The 21,773-nt window shown below is 37.8% G+C and overlaps 1 protein-coding gene across 24 annotated transcripts in view; it reads left to right on the top strand.

Annotated features, from left to right (window-relative positions):
• The window catches only part of mef2d (myocyte enhancer factor 2d), a 112,052-nt gene that overhangs the window by 50,664 nt on the left and 39,615 nt on the right, over positions 1–21,773 (top strand). For 10 of the 24 annotated variants that reach the window (XM_044116041.1, XM_044116042.1, XM_044116038.1 and 7 more), the window contains 3 exons: positions 1,655–1,858; positions 17,381–17,506; positions 17,649–17,786. In XM_044116041.1, the coding sequence (XP_043971976.1) occupies positions 1,655–1,858; positions 17,381–17,506; positions 17,649–17,786 (468 nt within the window). The remainder of the gene's footprint in view (positions 1–1,654; positions 1,859–17,380; positions 17,507–17,648; positions 17,787–21,773) is intronic. The other 14 variants (XM_044116049.1, XM_044116050.1, XM_044116052.1 and 11 more) reach the window with 2 other exon arrangements.

Consider the following 21,773-nt stretch of genomic DNA (forward strand, 5'->3'; position numbering starts at 1 on the left):
ATGATGTGATAAGATGACGTAATTGTATTTTAATAAGTCCCTTATTGTTTTAGTGTAAACAATAACAATGAATAACAATGTGTGCAAGGACAATGTAAACAATGCCCTTGCACCTAAAACTTTCCCCCTGGAGAAGACCAATAAACCACTAGGATGACTTATTTAAATGTCACATTTGGATCCTTTAAAATATTTTCCCCACACATTCAGTTTTAATCCTTTTTAGACTATTGTTGTGAGTTTTCCTCAAACTGTTCAAAATGCAGCCAACGTGGTATCTGTATCCCACCAAAGAGGGTTAATGTTGATTCTGCACATACAGAGAAAACATTTTACCATTATATAACTCAATTATGCTTAATTCCCCTCATTTGGAAACTAAATACCAAAATCTGTCTATTCCATGTGTTATATTCACATTAACAAATTCTAGCTAATTTAGCATCTTTTCTGAAAAAAACATTTTTTTTATTTTACTGCAAAGAAAACTTAGCTGGTTAAGGGTTCAAATATTTCAGAACCTTCACACTTATTGCCACACTTACCTCTCCTTAAAAAATTTGTCACATATTTAAAGACTAAATATTTTTAAGAAAATTCAACATTATTTGGTAACATTTATTTTACAATGAAAATAATCTTGTGTTAAGAATTTTTTTTTTAAAGAATATGAGATCTTGACAACTTTTCAAAATGGGAAAGACATAAAAAGGGTGCTTGACATGCAAGTAGAGCAGTTGTGTGGGTTGATATTAAAACGGTAAGTAAGGAAATGCATAAAAATGTGTCTCACTGAAACATCCTTAGTAAGAGTAGTAATTTATTTATTTATTTTTAAACATCTGAAACTGTAAAAGGCAGACTGGACAAGGGTCGGTGTTTATTTTGCCACCCTGCAGAGTGAAGATGATGGTGGGGGAGGTAAAATAATAAATATTCCTCAAGCTCACTGCTGGAGATCTGCAGCAAAAAGGAACATCTTACGCTGATTATTGGGTATAGTGGAGAATCTCTGATTTTATGGGACAGTTGTGGGTTTTTTTCATAAAACCCTAAACACTTTGTGGAGTGTACCATCAAGTCTTTAAAATACAATTAAAAATAACAATCTGGTAGCTTCTTCCTGACAATTAAAACAAGTTTTATTATTAGGTCTTAATGAGGTACTGACCCATGAACATATGATTAAATCAACTCAGAGATGGCTCCACAGAAGACAGACTTAGCTTTCTTCCAGTATCTCCTCAGTCCTCAGAGGTAGTGAAAATAGTTAATGTGGAGAGTTCTGGCAGTTACCGGCCAACAGCAACAAGCAACTGAACCAGAAAGTTCTGAGCTAGAGCCTAATTTGCCTTTGCAACAATGAGCCGGTATGGGAACAGTTTAAGATCTTACTGCACTGACTGTTCTCCTGTAATTATACCTAAAAGAGCTTTTAGGTATAATTCAGTGATTTCACTGATTAATTGGGCCAAGTGGGCCTTTTAAAGAAAACAAGAAAGAGATGAAATGTTTGATTTAGAGTTGTTATATTTTATTTGGTTTTAAAAAGAAAATGGCTGCAACTAAAATCTCCTTTCATGAACATGAAACTTTATGTTGCATTAAATAGTTTAATTTTCACTTCCTTTTGTTTTTTTTTTACCTCCGCTAGGTGACATTCACCAAACGGAAGTTCGGTTTGATGAAGAAGGCGTACGAGCTGAGTGTCCTGTGTGACTGCGAGATCGCTCTCATTATCTTCAACCACTCGAACAAGCTGTTTCAGTACGCCAGCACCGACATGGACAAGGTCCTGCTCAAGTACACAGAGTACAACGAGCCACACGAGAGCCGGACCAATGCCGACATTATCGAGGTAAAACGTGGGAACACAAGGGAACGGGTAGTGGGTTTAATAACTGTACACGCTTTGTCTCTGAATTGCTTTTATCTGACGCTTCCTTTTACAAGACCACTTTCACATTTACTACTCATGTTTTCCCTTGAACCAAACAGATTTCTGTGCAATGTATCCACATGATTTACTGTTTATTTTCCTGGAGAGAAATTAGTTTTATTGTTTTATCCTGCTGGTTTCCTGATTTTTCTTCAGATAGTTGTTAAATCCTCTGTTCAAACATAACAGTCTCTCATCATGCTTATTCAGCTTTCTGTCCTCATTCATGTTTTAAAATGCCTGGAATTGAGCTTTGTTTCAATTTTGTTGGTCGTATGAGGAGGAATTTTCACCCTTGTTTTAATTTTTTGTTTTACTTATTTGTTATAAACTAACTTTATACTTTTAAAACTTTTAAGACCTTTTTACCAAGTCATCGAGCCGCTGAGAAGCAGCTTTTCCATCACAAATATTTGTAATGTCAAAAGGCCCGACTTGCAGCCTGAATGACTTGCTCCTTGATTATGTTTGAATCGAGGCTCTTATTTACTGATGCACAGTCTTATTTGTATACGAATGCTGGAAAATAATTTTTTGCTTATGTGTTTTACCAGTATTTTCCTCTGTGTTTACTCTCAAGTGGGCTCATTAAGATTTAATCTTTACTGATCTAATTCAGCCCTCTCCAGGCCGACATTTAGACATAATTGAGCTGTGAACAGTTCATTAAGGCCGGGTGAGTTCATGTTTACCTGTTTTTTTTTGTCATTATTATTATTATTATTATTATTATTATTATTATTATTATTATTATTATTATTGCCTTTGGACCAGGATAGTATTAAGCTCACCTTTCAATCCACAGCTTTAAAACAAACAAACAAAAAAAAAAAGAAAATGGATAGATGACGGCTTCTCTTTTTTTTTGACAGAAACTTATATTTAAGCCAAGAGCTCCTTTGGAATATTTGAATCACTCTTTGGGCTGGAGCCAGAGGGTACAAACACTATCTCAACATCAACAAGCAGGGGGAATTGTTAGACTTACTCTGCTCAAAGTTCAGCAACCCCACTGAGAAACCCATCTAAAGCCAACATGTAAAACAACTAGATTTCCGTTTTTGTTTTATTACTACTACTTTTATCCAATTGAAAATACTTTATTTGTCCCAAAGGGATTTTAAGTGTTGCTGTAACTCATAACATCCGAGTGTTTTCAAAGAGTTGTTCTGTGGACAGAAAAGGTCTCTGGTAGCAGTCAGGCTTGCAACGAATTTGAATAGGCCTCTGACAGAAGATACAATTGCTCAAACATTGTGCAGCAGAGACAATATTACTTGTCCTTGATGGCACCATCAGTTGTTGGCAAGCATTGCTGATCAGCCTCACTTGCTTTTGCAGCATTTGTTTAAAGGTTCTCGCATGCTTCATGCCAAAATCGGCCCCCATTTATGTTGACCAGCTATGAAAATTGTGTCTTTTTTGACACAATTAGATATACCTTCACCAGTGTCGAGGTATATAGAGGGTGTGAAAACATTTGCATCATGTGATTGGTCAGAGGTTTGCTGCTGAGTTTTATACAGAAATGCGCTTGGAGTGCAGTGTCGATATTTCTCTTCAACTAGTTCGCTGGAGGGACAGGGAACTGTTCAGCTTCAGATGAAGTATGTGGGAGTCTTAAATCTTTGTCTGGCCGCATGGTCAGAGAGACGTTGGAGTCGGGGAAATAGTCCTTTGTCATTGTAACCAATGGAAGAGATGGTTTGTACTTCCTCATTCTCTCTCTGATCTTTGATTCATCTATGCATCCATTGAGCCTTATTTTACACTTCTCTGGGATTTAAGGTCATGGTTCAAGTATTGTTTGAGCTTTTAAAATGATAATCAGCTATTCCTGGTTGAAAAAAAAACAATACCTTGATGCCATACCTTATTCCAACAGTAAAAAAGTAACAGCAAACATCTTCCAGTTGCACAACATCCAAAACCAGAGGGAATAATTGTTCAAAAAGGTGATAGCTCAACCAAGATAACTATGAACAAAAGTCTACAAAAAGAACAAATCAGAACTAATATAACAGATCTACTCCATCATCCAGCTACCATGACTGGCACAATTCTAGAATAAATGTTAGTGTTCATCTGATGCTTTTCCTGATTCTTTAGTTAAATTTATGTCTGACTTGTTGACCTCAATCTTTCATAGTGAGGTTAAAGGCTTTTTTGGTTCTCATCACTTTCTGTGGTTTTAGCTGCATTGCTAGCCTGCGATCTCTCAGGGATCAACTTGGGCAAAACGCCAAAGAAGGAAAATATCTGGAAGCAATTGAAAACCACCTCAGCACAAAATGGCCACCACATAAACAAGAATCTGTCAGTGATGGCTGAAAAATAGCTTTTCATTTACAGAAGAGAGATGATAGATTAGGTCAAGGCAGACGGTGTTGAGGTCAATCACTGAACTAAATATTTTTTTTCATAATTTTTTCGCTGTGCTTTGCTGGAGCTCATCGAGGGAACACGGAGCACATTCACATGCTTAGCTGACCCTTTTCATACATAATGACCCTCTCATGAATTCAACACGAGACGGTTAGGTATGATTCAGCGGGCCGTGTGCATTGCTGTGCTGCACTCATGCTTCCTATGGAGCCCTGACTTAAAGCTGCATCCGGCTCGCCTTTGAATATTTTCTCACTTGCTTTTTACGCACATTGCCGCAGGACTTTCAGTCATCCGCAAACAGTATCAGCAGCAAGTAACAAAGGCTGCTCCAGTTAAAGTCACATTACGCAAAAAAATCCACACAAGTAGACCAGCAAGCTTACCCGCTCATAAACAGATTTTATTTGGCTTTTTTAGTGGTGTGGTAACATGACCTGAGATGGTTCGGCTTCACATTTCCAGTCTTTAATTTATTCAAACTGGTCTCACAGTTTTGGAATGAAAGCTTGTGCTGGCAATGATGGAAAGTGAGAACAGGAATATTGGAGTAGGAATGGTTCCCTGCTGCTTTCATCCACTGTAACCTGCCAAATTACAGTCTGCACAAACATTCCAGATAATCTAGCATAAAGTAAATTCAGTTTTAACCTTTTACTGGCCACAAAAGTTTAATTTCCTGTATCAATAGAGTCCATTTAGGTGTTAAACTTAGCCAATTATCTTACTGCTGTTTAAAGGCATTTTGTGTAGTTATGTGATGAAAGTGTTTTATTAACCGCTGATAGCCAGGTTCTACTGATTATAATGTTTTAAAGTAGTTACTACCCCTTAAGATGTTACAACTTTTAATGGAACTCCTCCAGCTTTGAAATGGATTTCTCAGCATGTTATTTCTTCATTTATTGACTAAAGTTTGGAAATCCAAGTAGACATTGGTCCATTACCAGTATTAAGGTATATCGAGGGTGTGAAACCATTTGAGAATTTCTCTGACACTTTATTAAAAAGAAATAAAACAGAGAAACACCAGTTTTCTCTGGCTTTATGAAGTACTTTTTGTTTTAACTACTGTTTAGTACTATGTACCAGTTCTAAACTTTCTTTACAGATTACATCATTTCAGACCACATGAAGTACCAAAGCGTAAAATTGATAAAGTGAAAAGCAGTGAATCTGTCATCTGATGGCTTGGTGTGAGAAAGTTTGTGTTGTTGTCAGGAATGAGAGCGTTTTTTGGGTGGGCTGGCATCTGCCAATCAGATATGAAGGCTACACATCCATCATCCATTTACTGCTGGAGAGATTGACCAACAAATCTCTTTTGTGCACATCGTGATGTGATTCAGACTATAAGATCTAAAAAAACTGTCCTTATTTTTTTAAAGACTTTTTTTCTTGTTCGAAGACAAATACCTGAAATATTTTGGATTCTTTGATTCATGTTGAGAAATGATCAGCTCTTCATCTGCTTATCTAAACAGTTTATTTTTTTTTCCCATTGCTAAAACGGACGTGTTGTTGGACAGTTTCAAAACTAAATGCATCCAAGGGGAAAGTCATCCAATGAGAGCTTCCCTGCAAAAACTGCTGAAACCTCATGTAAAGTGTTAGCGAAGCACTTTTACCTTTGAGTGGGTTGAAGGTAAAACTTAGGTGCCATAGTTTGGGGCAACATTTTTTCCTTCTAAATCTCTGTCTGTCACTTCCTGTCTTTCTTTCTCCCTTCTTCTTTCCCCCTTTCCTCCTCCCTCCCTAATCTCCAGATTCACTCGGTCACGACAATTTCTTCCTTTTTCCTGTCCTTCTCTTTCTGCCTGTCTCAGAGTGTCAGCAGTAAAGCCTTTCTGTAGGCAGTATCTCCAACTGCAGATGGCTCTTAAGTGTATGCATGCACGTGTGTGTATGTGTGTGTTGGTGCCGTGGCAGGGCGTTGGGCAGCTCTGGGCCACATCAGCTCAAGCTCCACTGGTTCTGTTTGTGTGCGTATATGTGTTGGTGTTTCCAAGTGTGTCGTCCCGTCTCTTTCTTTACGTGTGTGTTTTCATTAATGTGTGTGTGACCACAAATACGTCCACCTCTCCATCTCTGCTCACATGTTCTGCAGTGGCCCATGAGAACGCCTCATACAATATTCAGTCGTGGTGAGGCTCTCTGTTGTGTACGCGTGTGCGTCCCTCATGGATGTTTCTCTACCGTCCTGGCTTTTATTCTCCCCTGCCCCGCTACCTCACCCCTTCTCTCTGTAGCCCAGGAGGCATTTAAAATCATTCCTCAGTATTTGTCCTCAATTGTCTCCTTCACCAGATGTGTGCTGGCTTCTACCTTTTTTTTCCATTCAGGTGTCCCTTTTTCCCCCTCTGCTTTTTTTTCTTTCCACCTAGTCTTTGATTTTTATTATTTTTTTTTATAAAGGAGTAAATAACTTTTATTATTAATTATTGGGTTTCTGCTTCAATACCACCAGCTGAAGATTTAAAAAGTTGTGAAGATTTAAGAAATACTACTTAAAATAAATAAAATATATATAAAAATGTTTTATGACAAATTATTTCAGCGTTATACCGATGGAGGGATGTTTTTCAAATGAGAGTTAGAAAACCCTGCAGTCAGTCAGTTCATTGTAAGGAGCAAACATTTCACCCACTGGTTCACTGACGTGTTATTAATATTTTTGAAACAACAACAGCGCTCTAAGGCGCAAAGGAAGAAGATATATTAATTTTTTGATGCCTACGTAATAATAATGTTAGTAGCATATGTTGGGTCTTGACAAAGGATAGCTCTGTTTTTCTTTTTTTCATTTGTTTATTTTTTTCCAAACAGAAAACTATGTTGCATTAAAAAAACTTACCAAAAGTATTGATGAGTACTTTTAACATTTACATCACATATAATAACTGAAGAGTTTACTTACATTTGATTTTCATTATCTTGACCAGACATTCTTAGTAATGGTGGAAAAAAACATTGGAAAAAAAGTAAGTTTACCTTTACAGCACTCCTGTAAAGAAATTAATCAACTATGCCAGGTTGGGAAGATTGAATATTCAATTAACCTTAACTTTAGCACAATTACCTTCATACTGACTAGGTCAAAGTAGAGGAGTTCAGTCATAATGGGAAAAAAAAAGAATACTGGATGTTAGAACAAAGGTCTCATTCCAGCTTCCAAGTATGATGGTGGAGGGTTGGTGAGCTGAGCTGAGCTTGTTTAGCTACCAGGGGACCAGGGACCCTGCAGTCATCCATGAAATCCTCTGTGTACTAAAGTAGTACAGAGTCAACAAGCAATTCCAGAACTTTGTCTTCCTTCCTACAGCTGTGAATATTGATGATGATCATTATTCTCTTAAGGAAGCCTATTTTGCATGAGGGTGCTGTGACCATAATTGCATTTATTCAGTTTTAGAGCTGTCAGGGAAACTTATTAGACCAGAACTGCCAATGTGAAAGAATGGCTGAATTATACAATAATCATTAAAGATTATCTCCACTTGCACTTGGTTTAACATCGATGGTCGAAGAGCAAGCTGAGACATACCAAGTGACAGAGAAAAGAGGAAGAGGAAGAAGGAGAAGAGAGAGGGGATAATTGGGTAGTCACAAAGTGTGCCCATTTGCTGCTCTGCCTCTGTGAATCTCTTTGAGCAAGTGCTTTTGAGTATAAATTATGAAGTGTGGATGTAGTCATGCAGGAACAGGCACTCACTCTTACGTGCACACAGTTACACACTTGTGGGCACTGGCTGCACGTCATGGTGCTTGTCCCTGAATTATTAGGAGCACTTTATTTTACATTGATGTTTTGTGTGTGTGTGTGCGTGTGCAAGTATGGTCTCAGTATGCATCGTATCGGTAGATATCCCTTCACTATGATGCAAGCTTAAGAGGCAATACATATGCACACAGAGCCTCTCTAAAACGCACGTGCTGCTTGTACTGTGTGTGTGTGTGTGTAGGGGTGTATGTGTGTGGGCAGCCTGCCTCTACTGTCAGAATGTATTAATCCGTCTGACTGCAGATCCCAATCAGGGCAAAGAAAGGAAAAGAGCTCGAGACAGAGGGAACACGAGCGGACGAATGGCTGAAAGAGTGGCGATGAATAGCCGAGTAGAGAAAGCAAAGATGTGCGTCGGAGAAGGAGGATGGATGCCCTTTTTTTCTCTCCTTTAAGCAGCTCAAGCGAGGCATATCTCACCAATGAGATTTGCTGCAGGACCTAAAGACTTTGGTTAGCCTAAGTTAGATCAAAATACCACATTTCTCACTTCCCTAAGTATCAGTATATTCTTCTTTGTGCCCCAATAAATGTAGCACCTCAAACCTAGTAAATGGGTTTTTAGTTTTGGACCATGTTATCACTTTTCTCCTCAACAGATCACAGGTTAAGACTTTGTTGACCGGAAAGTGCTCCTCAGATTATCCTCCTTTGTCACTCAGTCTTGGAGGTCTTCCAGCTACCGTCATATCCTGAGTTTCTATTCAGAAAAAGTTGAGCTCATTGAATAACTTGAAGGCCCTCACAAGTTAGGGGTCGCTTCCAACTGGCACATTGAATCAATTCCTTTCATAATCAATCTTCTAAATCATTTAATTATGAATAAAAATAAATCATTTAATAAAAATAAATGTTATGCTGTACACTTACTAGCCATTTTATTAGGAATACTATAAAGTGTATCCAATTGCATTTGACTTAAATATCAAATCAGTATGTTAAATGGCCGCAACTTAATGTATTTAAGTATTTAGATGAGGTGAATGAGATTTTCTGAAGTCTAAACAGAGCATCAGAATAGATGGGAACATAAATGTATCTGACTTGGAGTGTGGCATGAGCAGCTATGCTATGCAAATTTTGGGCAAGCTTTTAAAAGTGTCAGGGGAAAAAAGAAAAAGGAACTCAAATATTGTGTTTGCATCTTCTGTTCAGGAGTCAATCAGTCTACACAAAGTGTAATTTCATCAAATGTTGACTTTATGCATGGCCACACATCTTATAAAACTGGAGACGTTTTCAGGAATATGTTGCTATCAAGCAAGTTATAATAGTTATTTTCTGTCAACTACTATTGGAGATGTTACATGCTGTCAGGACACGTAGAGAAAGAACTGAAATTCTAATGCACGTCGATAATGGAAACCACTGATTGGTCATGTGAGGTACATGTTCGCTACCTGAGAACTTATTCAGCAAAAGTGTTTCCATCTCCTTTTAGTACATTAACTCTTATTGATCAAACCCAAAAATCAGTTCCTTTATTTCCACAGTGACCTGATCTCAATAGAGTAATGCACCTTTGACTTGTGGTGAAAGGGATTCACATCATTAATGTAAAGAGCACAAATCTGCAGCAGCTTTGTGATATAATATGGACCAAAATGAGATCATTAGAATATATTTTCTGTTGTTGCTATTCTGTTTTTCAGTTTTATGTGACGTTTGAGGAAGACACAGAGATTGCTAACGGTGTCTATGCCCTTTTACTCAATATGCAGAAAAGTGTAAGAGATGGAGTATTTCTGAAGAGTAACTAGCAGAACTATAATGAACTAAGACTCCATATTGTGGAGCTTAATGAAAAGTTTCTGACTAAAACACTCTCTCTAAAGGAAATTAATGTTTCACACCATTTTGTCTTCCAAAATCACTCCCTCTCTCCCTTTTTGTTCTACCTTCACTGTTATAGGCCAGCATAAACCAATCAGCCCAGAGATATTTAGGGCTTTGGTTGAGTGACCTTTTGTTGCTGAGCAGGACGTCACGCATGGTCTACTTCCTCTGTTACCAAGCGAGTTGTCTGAGGCCTCCTGAGGGTCAGTGAAAGCAGACTCACAAATATGTCCCACCTAAATTATTCCATTTAGCACGGATAAGGTAGAGGTTGTTACAGAAGAGGTGAGGTATGGAGCTGTTGAAAAAAATCAATACTAATAAATCCTATTATATGCCCTATGATTGTTGTGTTCAATTATATACAATTACTTCAGAAAACCTCTGAATTCTTTTATTCAGCTACAAGCTAATTTGTACCAAGTTGTGCCTTCTTGTTTTCATTTCAGAAAAAAAAAAAATGTCATCAATTATATAGATAAAGAGCCATTAGATGCTCAAATCTCACATAATATATTGCAAATCACTGCAGTAGAAATGTGTGTATTAGTGAAACTTCAAAGGAATTGTTGTAATATTTGACAAATTTAAGACAGGTTTGAGAAAAGTGAGGATAAATTGAAACTAATTTTCCCACTATATTCACCAATAAAGTTGTCATTGATATTGTTCATAATCAGTCACTATGTTTCATATGGAATGCAATATTGCCTTTAATGTGTTTTCAACTATTTTTCTCTGGATAGGAAGCCTTGGTGTCTCTTTAGATGAACCATCAGTTTTATCTATTCTAAATGCTTATTTGATGACTGAAGTAAAAAACAACAAAAGACTCCACTTTGCTAATTTATTTTACTATTTCATGCAGCAGAAAGAACGCTACGATAACATATAGGCTGTGTGTTCGGTCACCACTTATTTGGTGAAAGTATTTTATGTGCTCATCACAAATCAAAACAAGCAAATCAAACAACTTCCTTTTTTTATGAACTTGTGTGTTTTGTGAAGAAATAACTTTGTGCTTTTCCTTCTTTAAATGTTAGTAGGATTTATTTTCTTGTCTAAGCTTGGCAGGTTAGTGCCTTGAAAAATAATAGCAGCTGAGGTACATAACATAACATAACATAACATCTAAATATCCTAGCACGCATTCCATTGCTGAGACTTTGGACATGATGTCCCAAATGAGTGGCTGGAGGGAACTCTGTGAGAGTGTGGGTGACTTGTTTCTGTCATTATGTGACATCCCTGACCTGAAAAAGACAGCAGGAACTTTACTTGCTATCCTGCTCTAGATTGCTAAAATCTGCAGAAACACAGAACGGTAAATCTCAGATTCAGCAGTAATCATTGCTTAAAACTCAAAGAAAATCTTTATTTTTAGCATTTCTATTGTATGCCTCTCTAAAGCATGCAAAAAGCTGATGGCACCTTTTGAATCTGAGTAAGTGTGCAGTCCTTGATTGTATGCCAAAGAGCATTTAGTAGACGAAGCAAAAGAAGAGAAGATGAAGCAATATAATTTTCAGTTCAGGGTGCCAACTCCTGCCAAGTGTTAAATTCAATCCAGTGGATCCACTTCTGCTGTAATTCAGCAGCTTTTTTAAAAATATTGTAAGTTTAATTATTAATTTTCTCTAACCTTAAAGAAGTTATCCTAAAACACTGCAAGGTTATCCTTTGTGGAAAAAAAAAAAAGTCCACATCTGAAGACTTGAACGCTCTCACGATGACCATCAGAAACTGAGCGGAAACCCTTTGCAGAAATATGTTATAGACAGAAAATTTAGAAGCACAAATGGGAGATTTTGCACTTTTTTTCTGAGAGTTGCATTAAAGGTTGTGAGAGAGCCATGAAAAGGAGAAACACAAAAAAGGAAGACATTAGCAACAATGTTTCATAGAAAGCAAGCAACAGAGGGTGGGCAGGCGGGCGGGTGGACGCATGGGTGGGCGAGACAGCGAACCAAAGGAAAAGGAAGACGGGAAGGGAGTGCGACAGTGCGGGAGATGGGGGCGGGGCTTGTGTGCAGCCGCAGCCATTCAGAGAGTGGCTTGGTGCCCTGCAGGCCGAGTCTTACCCTGGCAACACAATAGAGAAGGGCAGAAGGGGAAACGGGGGACAGGTGAACAGATGGCTGACTGACTGAGAGACAAGCTGATCAGTGCATGAGGGAGTGTGCTTGCATGTGTGTGAGCCAGAAGATACGCTTGTACTGTAATGTAGTGCACAAACACACATACTGCTAACTGTGAGAAAGAGTGGGAAGAAAAACACAGAAACTGAGAAAGGGAAAGTTGCCCATGTTTGCACTGTAATTTTCACAAAATATCAGTTGAGTTTGCAATAAACTAGGACAGACGAGCATTTTATGTTCAGGAAGAAAAAAAAATCTACTGAGTGAGCAAGTACCATGACATAATGGGAGGGAAACACACTATGAATCTGGGTGCCAGCATAAGTGCATGACAACCAATTAATTTAAAATTTATGTTATAAATATTCAGGATTTTACACAAATTTAAATCATGATTAAGCATAGACAATACAATAGTAATGCTACCATGTATTTACATAATATTTGTCCAAACTGAATGATTTCTCTCACACTTATGTCTTATCCTTCCACAATTTCTCACAGTAATCACTTTTTCCTGGCATAATTTATCCTGAAATACAATTTCCACCAATAAAACACATTATCTGTGATCTGCAGAACTCAGCTTCAGGACCCTTTGCTTACACACTGATGGCCACTAAAAGACATTAACCCTTCCCATTTATACACTTTGAAACTAATTTGCCTGTATGGGAAAGGTCATTGTCCGTTTGGAAAACACATTTATGGCCAGGATCCGAATTCCTGGTTGATGGCTTGAAATGTTGCTTTGTTATATATATATTTTTTTCACATAAACGTTCTTTCATCAGAAGGCCATCTGTTTTCTGAAGTTCACCAGTCCCTCCTGTGGCAAAACACCCACACTACCTAATGTTGCCAGCTCTGTACTGAACTATTAAGAGGTTGTTCTCAGGCTTTTTCACGACAATGTAATAATAGTTATAGTCTGACCAAACATGCCAACTTTGGTTTCATTACACCTTAGAACATGTCTTCAAAAATGCATCTCAAAGCTGAAAGTTACTGGCTTCTTCTTTACTGAGTGGTCAGAATATATTGGTGTCTGAGACAAGGGGCCCCTCTTCTTCCTGAATGGTACAATGACTAGATATTCCTATAGATTTTGAATAGAGGAAAGTGGACTCTACTGGTGATTGGAAATTGTACCCAGGGATGAACCAGACTTGTGGAGGTCCACAACTCTCTTCCTTATATCTTGGCTGATTTCTTTAGATTTTCTAAGAGCACTGTGGCCGTTTGTGGAGCTATGTTAGTTCTGACATGCAGTCACTGCCATAGAGCTATCTAAAAAAGAAGGAATAAATGGTTATTTTCTTCTTCTTTTATTGTTGACACAATAGTACTACAGAATATCACAATATATTACTCACAAGAGAGTAATATAGAAATGTCATGACAAATTGTCTTTCTGCACTTTGACCTTGTGCAAAAATTCCTAATGTACCAAAGGGAAGATTAAACATTTTATAAGAAATATTTTTAGTAAATATGTTGGTTCTTTTAGGCCGTTTTAAACGTAGCAATCTATTATTAAACAGAAAACGGATCTAGTACCACCTCTAGTGTAGCATTGGAACCGTCTTGATTCATTGTTTCTCTTATTGAATTGCTTTCTTTAACTTATTTTGTAAAGTTAAGACTTAAACGTTTTGGAAATCAGTGTTGTTTGACCAGCATTAGAAACACCAAGCATCCGCCAACATGGCTAATATTATTCCTTCTAGTTTTGTGAACATTATTCACCTTTTTGTGTTGCCACAGTCAAAGCGGCTGGTCCACACCTCGATCATGTTCCCTGCACTATCTCCATCACATGTCCTTATCGACATTTCAGAAGCTGTTCCATTTACTGTATTCTTTCAATGGCTTATTTGTTCCCTCAATTTCTAGGTCAGATCAGACACACTCACACACATCTGTGCAGAAACCACCGAGTATGCTTTTAACAAGCTACGGACAACAAAGTCTGCTTAGCTAAATTTGCATTAAGCAGTAGATGAGAGCGCTCACTCATGCCGCTGAGACTCAACAGCTGACTCAGGAGACTGTCTCTGTGTTGGAACAAATCTTTCTAATAACCTGTTTCAGTGGGTAGATAAAACAGAGCCTTGGCACTGTGATGATAATAATGGCTTTGAGTTTTGATGAGACTCGTATCAAAGAGCACCATTGTTATTAACACCGAAAGTCTCCTTACCCTTACATCCAAATGGCATCATTACCCTCTTGCCCCTACCTGTTTGAGAGTTTTGAAGCTAATTCATCCAAAATGAAACAAATCTTTACTGCCGGAGGGGTTTTAGTCTGCAGCTCTTAAAGGCGCAAATTTCTCTCAGCTCTGCTTTTGAGGCAGAATTTCATCCGGTTGAGTCATTCTCGTTTAGCACTGATTGTGCATGTTGAACATATGCTTTTATTTTAATCAGATGCCACTTGACGTCAACCACACTTGACATGCAGCTGTTTCTAAACTGAAAAATAAATTGTTTTAATGAAATGTTAAAATGGTTTGTTTTTAACAACTCGTTATTTGATGAATGTATAATTTGTAATTGAGTCTAAGGACAATTTAGTGGTTTCATATTTTTTAAACTTTTCTCTAAAAATGAGTAAAAACATTTCTTCCTCACGGTTAAGTACATGTCCTGGTTTCTCACTATACATATCAATTATTTGTCCCGAACAACCTCAAGCCCTGTCATAAGATTTTCTTTTAACTTTTATAAAATAGGTTCCTTAATACTTATTTAGAGACTATGTTTTTAATAGGCTCTTATATTCCGGTGAAGGTTGTTTCCAACAGATATGTAGAACTGAATGGTAGAATAACCTGAACTGTGATTCAGCTCTAAGGTTCTCATAACTACTAAGGTTTTCTTTGTTTACTCTCAAGGTTAAAAAAAATTGAAGGTAGAACTATCATAAGTCCTTTTCAATACTGGTGAACTATGTTTAATTTATTCCAAAAAGCATGCAGGTAATTTTTGTCTAAACCAAGCTTAATTTTTAAAACATTTGTTTTTCTAATAGTTCCTCTTTTAGACAGATACTTATCCCACACTGGAAACAGCTGTCATAATCAGACTACCTGATCACCAAAATCCAAACTTTGAAGAAGACTTTGCAAAGTTCTTTGCTTTAATTTTGTTACTGAATATAATAGTTTTCCAACTGTATTGCATCTAAGATGTTGACATAATGATCCATGTAGCAAGTCATGTTACAAATATAGGTTTTAGATTATGTGAGTGGTTTGCATGAACTCATTTGCTCGATTTTGCACCATATAATTTCAACTAACTGAAGAAAAAACATGTCTGAGTTTTTTCATCTGCGATTATTAGTTTTTTCATAGAGGACACAGATGTGCAGAAAAGCACAATGAAGAAGTGTATAACAGAAGAGACTTTCTCTTTGTACAAACAGAAATACTGAAAGAGGACGTTATTAGATCAACACTATTTTTAGTTTATTTGACAAAACCTAAAATAAAACAAACCAGAATTTAATAAAATGGAATCTTGCAGACCTCAAACATTTTGCAGTTCTGAGTTTTTTTGTTCCTCATTTTATGCGTTTTTTTAACACACCCCTGGTTCCTGACTATGAACTGGTCTGTCTGTAGTGGTGGATTTATTTATCCAGCTCCTTGAGGAAATTAGTGAAACATTTCTGACTCAGCAGTCATCTAATCCCAATATCAAGATGGGATTTTCACATAGCTTGGAACTTGACACCGAACTTTCCCAAAGAGTAAATTTACTTCTTGACTTGAGAACATCCACTCTGAAATGTTTAGTCTTATTCATTAATAGTAACAGGATATTGTTTTTACCATTTTCCAAATTTTATTTTATTTTTTGTTTTGAATCACCATTGTAGTCTGCTCTTATGGTGCAACACTTTTACTGGGACCACAGTAGATGTTCTCTGTCCAGTTAACAATCCAGATTGTTGTGAGGATTTATCTGCTTGGCTCTCTGGTCAAGGGCCCACCAAGTAAAGCTAAACAGTAAATCTTGTTTAGCAGAATCCTCTCAAAATAAGATCTTCTCTATCTGGTTATCTCCTCTCCCCTCCTCCTCTTTTCCTGCCATTTACCTGCCATGCTAGCTGAGATGCTAACACCACCTTATAGCTTTAGCTGGCTTACCCATTCCATTAGTGCAAAATGTCAATAAGTATAAAAAAAAAAATCTTTTTGGGAATAATTTCTGACATCTGTTTAAAATTAATCTCATTAATTTTTACCACTGTGCTTCCTTTCCTTCCTCTCATGTCCTATTTATTTTCTCCCTGTGTCCTTTTTTATCTTAATTTTTTTTATTTCATACTTTCCCCTCTTTTCTAGTTTTCTTCCTATATTACTTCATTCACTTGCCCTGTCTTTCCTTGTCTTTACTTCCATTCCTTTTCTCCTTTCTTTACAGTCTGTGTTTTTCAAGCTAAATGCTTGAAAAACACAGCATTTAGCTTGAAAATGCTAAATGCTGTGTTTAGCACTTAGCTAAACACAGTATTTTACCACAGCATGGTACCACAGCTAAATTGTACAAATTTGCCAATCTGCCAGGAATTTGAAATAAACGTTTATATATTTTGTGCATCAAAATGATCTTAAACAACTGAGGAACTCAGGCAATTTGACTTCGGAAAAGTGTGGAATTTTAAATGAGAACATGTTGGAACTCTTTATGAGCTAATACCTGTATACTAGCCCATGCCTTCCACTGATTTGGAGAGCACGTTTGAAAACAAGCAATTTTCCTGTGTACCCACCACATTATGTTCACATTATTAAGGATGGGTGATTAATTTTGATGTCTTTGATTTCAAAGCCGTCATAGTTTACAAGCGGAATCTTTAATTTCTTCACCTTTTTAAGCCAAGACCTCCACGGAGGACTGCCAGGGTGAGCAAGGGCAGTTTGGCTGGTAATAACTTGCTTTCACGTGGGAGGCTGATGTTACAAATGTTGACCTGAGAAATCAATTAAGGGTTATCAGAGGTCAGTTTTTTTTCCACTCGTAGAAAATGCCTCCAGAAAAATCTGTTTGATGTCATCATTTGGGTCAAATTGTTCATCTAACCTTAACGGCTTCCTTTTTAATTCAATGAACAGTGTAGGAGTCTGCACATATGGTGCAGTCAAGATGTTCATTTGTGTTTGATCACTGAAAATGGCCTGTAAAGTGGTGTTGGAAAGTAAAAAAGCGGTGATGAGAAATGTGCATGATAATGAAATGTAAATGTGCCTCCTCCTTCTCCACCTCTACCCTTTTCTGACCGCTTCAGACGTTGCGAAAGAAAGGCTTTAATGGCTGCAACAGCCCCGAGCCCGACGGCGACGACTCCATCGACCAAAGTCCGCTAAACGATCGCAAGACCGAAGACCTGGACAGCCTCTTCAAACGCTATGGCGTGAGTACCGTCACACCTTTGTCACCTTTTCTAATCTACTCTTTCTGTTCTCCTTCTCTTTCTCTATCTACCATCTCCTCTGTCTCTATTTTTCTCTCTCTGTGTTTTTGTGGCCTCTACTTCTGTTGTACGGGGAACGAAGGCTCTGAACAAGAAAGAGCACCGGGACTCTGAGAGCCCAGACCCCGAGGAGCCCTTCTCCCTCACCCCCCGCACTGAGGAGAAATACAAAAAAATTGACGAGGAGTTTGATAAAATGATGCAGAACTATAGGCTGTCAGTGAGTACCCTCCCACCATTCTGTGCAACCCAGCCCCCCTCCTCATGTTGCTGCTGCTGCTGACCGGAAATAAAGTCTCCGGGTGCTAAAGCCGGTCTGAATACTCACAGAGCACTTGCCTTTCCTATTTTCCCTCAACTCCTTTTACCCTCTCCACCTCACTTCTTACCAACAATCACCTCTCACCTCCCCTAAAAATACGCCCTTAAGACATTATCCATCATTGCATTTTTATAAAGGAAACCCAAGGCAGAGAGGTCAAATCTAACCAACAACTGTTGTTTTTAGCTGAGAAGTGTTAATTTAAATATTTTTTTCTTTAGGTTCAAGCTTTTTTAGTGTGCCTCCTCTACTAATATTACTGTTACAGGGTGTCTGTGATCCCTAAAAATGTTTTATAATGTCTTAAATTAATTGGAATAAAAACAATGCAGGGCTTAAATACATAATGACAGATCTTAAATTTTGTCATTGCAAGATTATTTAATCTCATATATTCTATGTTGTTTTTCTTCTCTCATGATGCATTTCTATCAGGCAAAAGATTTGAGTTGCTCGCAGATATCTTTATGTGACTCGAGACGGATGATGCTACCAGTAACTCGCTGCTAATGCACCCTTGCTAGGTAGCTTTATAGATGGCTACATAATTAGCTTGATAACTACTGTTTCTGTGCCCATCATGTTTTGTCTTTGCCACTGACTTACTTCTGTTGCCAACTCATATGAAACTAGATACATTCTGTACAAAAATAATTTTAAGATTGGTTATAAAGAGGCATATGAAAAATGCAAAGCTGCTGGGAAGAACCACAAATGGATGCCAGGAGGTTTTTTTTGTTTTTTGTTTTTGTTTCAATCATTTTTTTTGTCTTAAATTTCATTCGAGGTGGCATTAAGAAAGTCTTACATTTGACTTGTTGACCCCTTGAACACACCTTGTGTTACCTCAAGACCATTTCCAATAAAAAAAAAAAAAAAAAAAAGATGGTTTAGATTGAACATATAATCTTTTACAAACCAATTTTTTCCGTGGTAATAAAATGCAGCCCATTTGTAGTGCTGTACATGTGACAATAAGGCATAAAAAGGTTGTAAAACAAGCAATCTGAACACCAAATGCTGAAATGGGATTATTCTTCTCTAGTCACCACCGTGAAAAGCTTCCGTAGAAGAATTATTGCTGTAAAACTGTTTTAATGTCTTTGCAAGTTTACTTAACTATGAGAAACTGCAACAAAGGGCGAGAAGCGTTAACTAGGTCTCTGGTTTTCATAAAAGCTGGCATAGCAACTGGAAATTGCAGGGGGGAAATAATCTTTTATGGGAATAATCAACATGTTGAGAGCATGCCTTTAAGCAGTCCGATTTCTCGCCTGAAAATGGGACTTGTGTAATAATCCGCAATATTAAAGAAAGAATTGTGTGACTTCAGACACAAAGCACACACCACAGTTTAAAAAGCCAGAGAGGTTGCAGTTATTATCTGCCGGATGTTAACAGTATTAGTGAGGTCAGTTAAGACTGTGTAGTTTTGCTTCTCTGCCTGGATGTGCTCCTGACATTATCCAGGTTCTGCCTCCTGACTGGCATACCGCCAAACCCCTTTTACCGCTTCGCTCCTCTGCCAACTTCCCTGTGATTCATTTTTTCCCCCTGTGCTCAATAATGCAATTAATGTCATTTTAATGAGGAGCATTTAATTTACAACCCCTCTTACTGTCTGCCTGCCTGTCTGATTGGTCACTTGGGAGGAGACTCAGTCACGTTTAGGTGTTGCAGAAGAGTTGGACCAGTTTTACTTTCTCAGCTCTGTAAATAATGCAGAGTGTTAATTATACATTTATATCGGAATAACAAAGTTGCTATTAGCAAGTAACAGTTGTTTGCTGAATTCTTGAACAATGGCCTTCAAAAGTATTTATGTACATTGAAAATTCTCTTAAGTCAAACACATCCGTATGCTTCATGTTATGTGAAGACCAAGACAAAACTAATGCATAATTTTGAAGTGGAAGTAGATATATTGGATTGAATTTTGATTCGGTTCTAATACCCCAGAATTAGAACTTTATAGAACCAGGGTTTTTTGGTGGAATCTGTCTCCCACCTCTGTATCTGGAAACTGACATGTTTGCCTGTACTCCTTTGCAAACATAATTCCAGCTCAGCCAGGTTGGATGTAGAGCATTTGTGAAGAGCAGTTTACAAGCCTTGTCACATATTCTTAATTTGCTTTAATTCTGAACTTTGACTGGACCATTTGTAACCATGTCCATGTAACTCTGTAGAACGACTGTATTTTGGGGGGAATTGTCCTGCGGGGAGGTTAACCTCCAACCTAGTTAGTATACTAACCTTCAGTTAGTATTTTTGACCTCCAACAAGTTTTCTTCAACTGCTCCACCCATTTTTTCATCAACTCTAGTCAGTAGGAAAAAGATATCCCCACAACATGATACTGCCACCACCATGTTGTTACCTGTAAGGATATGTTAAGGGCGATAGGCCATTTTAGTTTTGTCAAAGAGTTCAATTTGGTATCATCTGACCAGATTACTTTGTTCCACATGTTTGATGTGTTTCCAACATGGAGCTCCAACAACTTGGAATATTGTCTGCATCCAAGCTCTACGTTAATCTGCTTTTGATATCCCTTCTAAAAACACTTATAACTGCCTATTTTTAATAGTTCAGATGTCAAATCTATGCATTAATACACACATTGGAAACCAAGGTGGCACTACCCAGAAGCTAACATTCACAATCTCCCTTATCTCTTTTCTTTGGAGTACAGCCAATTAGTGCTAAGGACAATGAATGGTGCTTCTTGATTGGCTGCTTTGCAAATGCCAGTCACTAGCATTTCTAGTAGGATTGTGTTTAGACATTTCATCTTATCAAGCTGCATTTTCTTCCAAATATTTTAGAAATGCATGCTACAAAAAATCTGTGACTAGGCAAATTTTGTGCAAGTTGTTTGGAGTTCCAGTAGGTTCCACCAATACTGAACCCTGAAGAAAAGGATATCAAATATAGATGCACAACACACTTGTTAGATTGTATTAAGGTAAGAAATATAAACTCAAATCATCTGCACAACCTTTGGAAATCTTTAACATTTACTATATTTTTTTCTTTAAGTCAATTCAAGTTTATTTTTATGGCACACTAAGGCAGTTCAAAGTGCTTTACATAATAAAAACATCATACAGTTGTCAATTACACATTTTCTTTAACATCAAAAAATGTAAGAATAGTATCAGAGAACATTAATCATTTTGAAAGGCACCATATGAGCCATGCATTTACAATTATGTCTCAATGTTGAGGGCAATTTTTTTTAAAAAGTAAGAAAATCCTGTTAAGAAGACTTCTCATTGGTTGAGCTCATCCCTGATTAGAGCACCTCTCAGTTTAATCAGTTCAATGAATTTTTGTCCTCCTGACTTTGACTCAGCCTCTCTGTGCTGCCTGAGCCGAAACGGCTCTTAAAGGCTTTTCTCTGAAGAGAGAGGCATGGCAGGAGAAGAATAGCATTCAATCTACCACCCTTAGAGATGTGCAGCTCTCCATGAGCATTGATTGACTTCTCGTCAAGCGTCGCCAGACTGGCCACCATCAGACTGGCCACCACCAGCCTTTCTGCATACCTGTTTTACCCAGCTCACCTTTTAGTGGCGGCAAGCAAACTGGAGAATTCAGCCTCACCCGCCATTCCTCCCCTCTTCAACATAATCCCTTGCATGACAGCTAGGGGCCGGGATATACATGCTTAATCCCACTTGTACTAAAATGCCTCCCGAGGCAGCGAGAGAGTGGTGAGGCAGAACAGGCAGGACACTTGGCTCCAGGAGCCCGGAGCTCACGTATCTGTTCCCGTTAGTTTGGCATTGTGGTAGGCAAAATAAAAAATAAAAAAATAAATAAAGGGAGGCTTTTTACGTCCGGCGGCTCTCTGATTTGAGCCTTTTTCTGGTTCTGTGA

Source organism: Gambusia affinis, linkage group LG05 (genome assembly GCF_019740435.1).
Source record: "Gambusia affinis linkage group LG05, SWU_Gaff_1.0, whole genome shotgun sequence".
Taxonomy (NCBI): Eukaryota; Metazoa; Chordata; class Actinopteri; order Cyprinodontiformes; family Poeciliidae; genus Gambusia; species Gambusia affinis.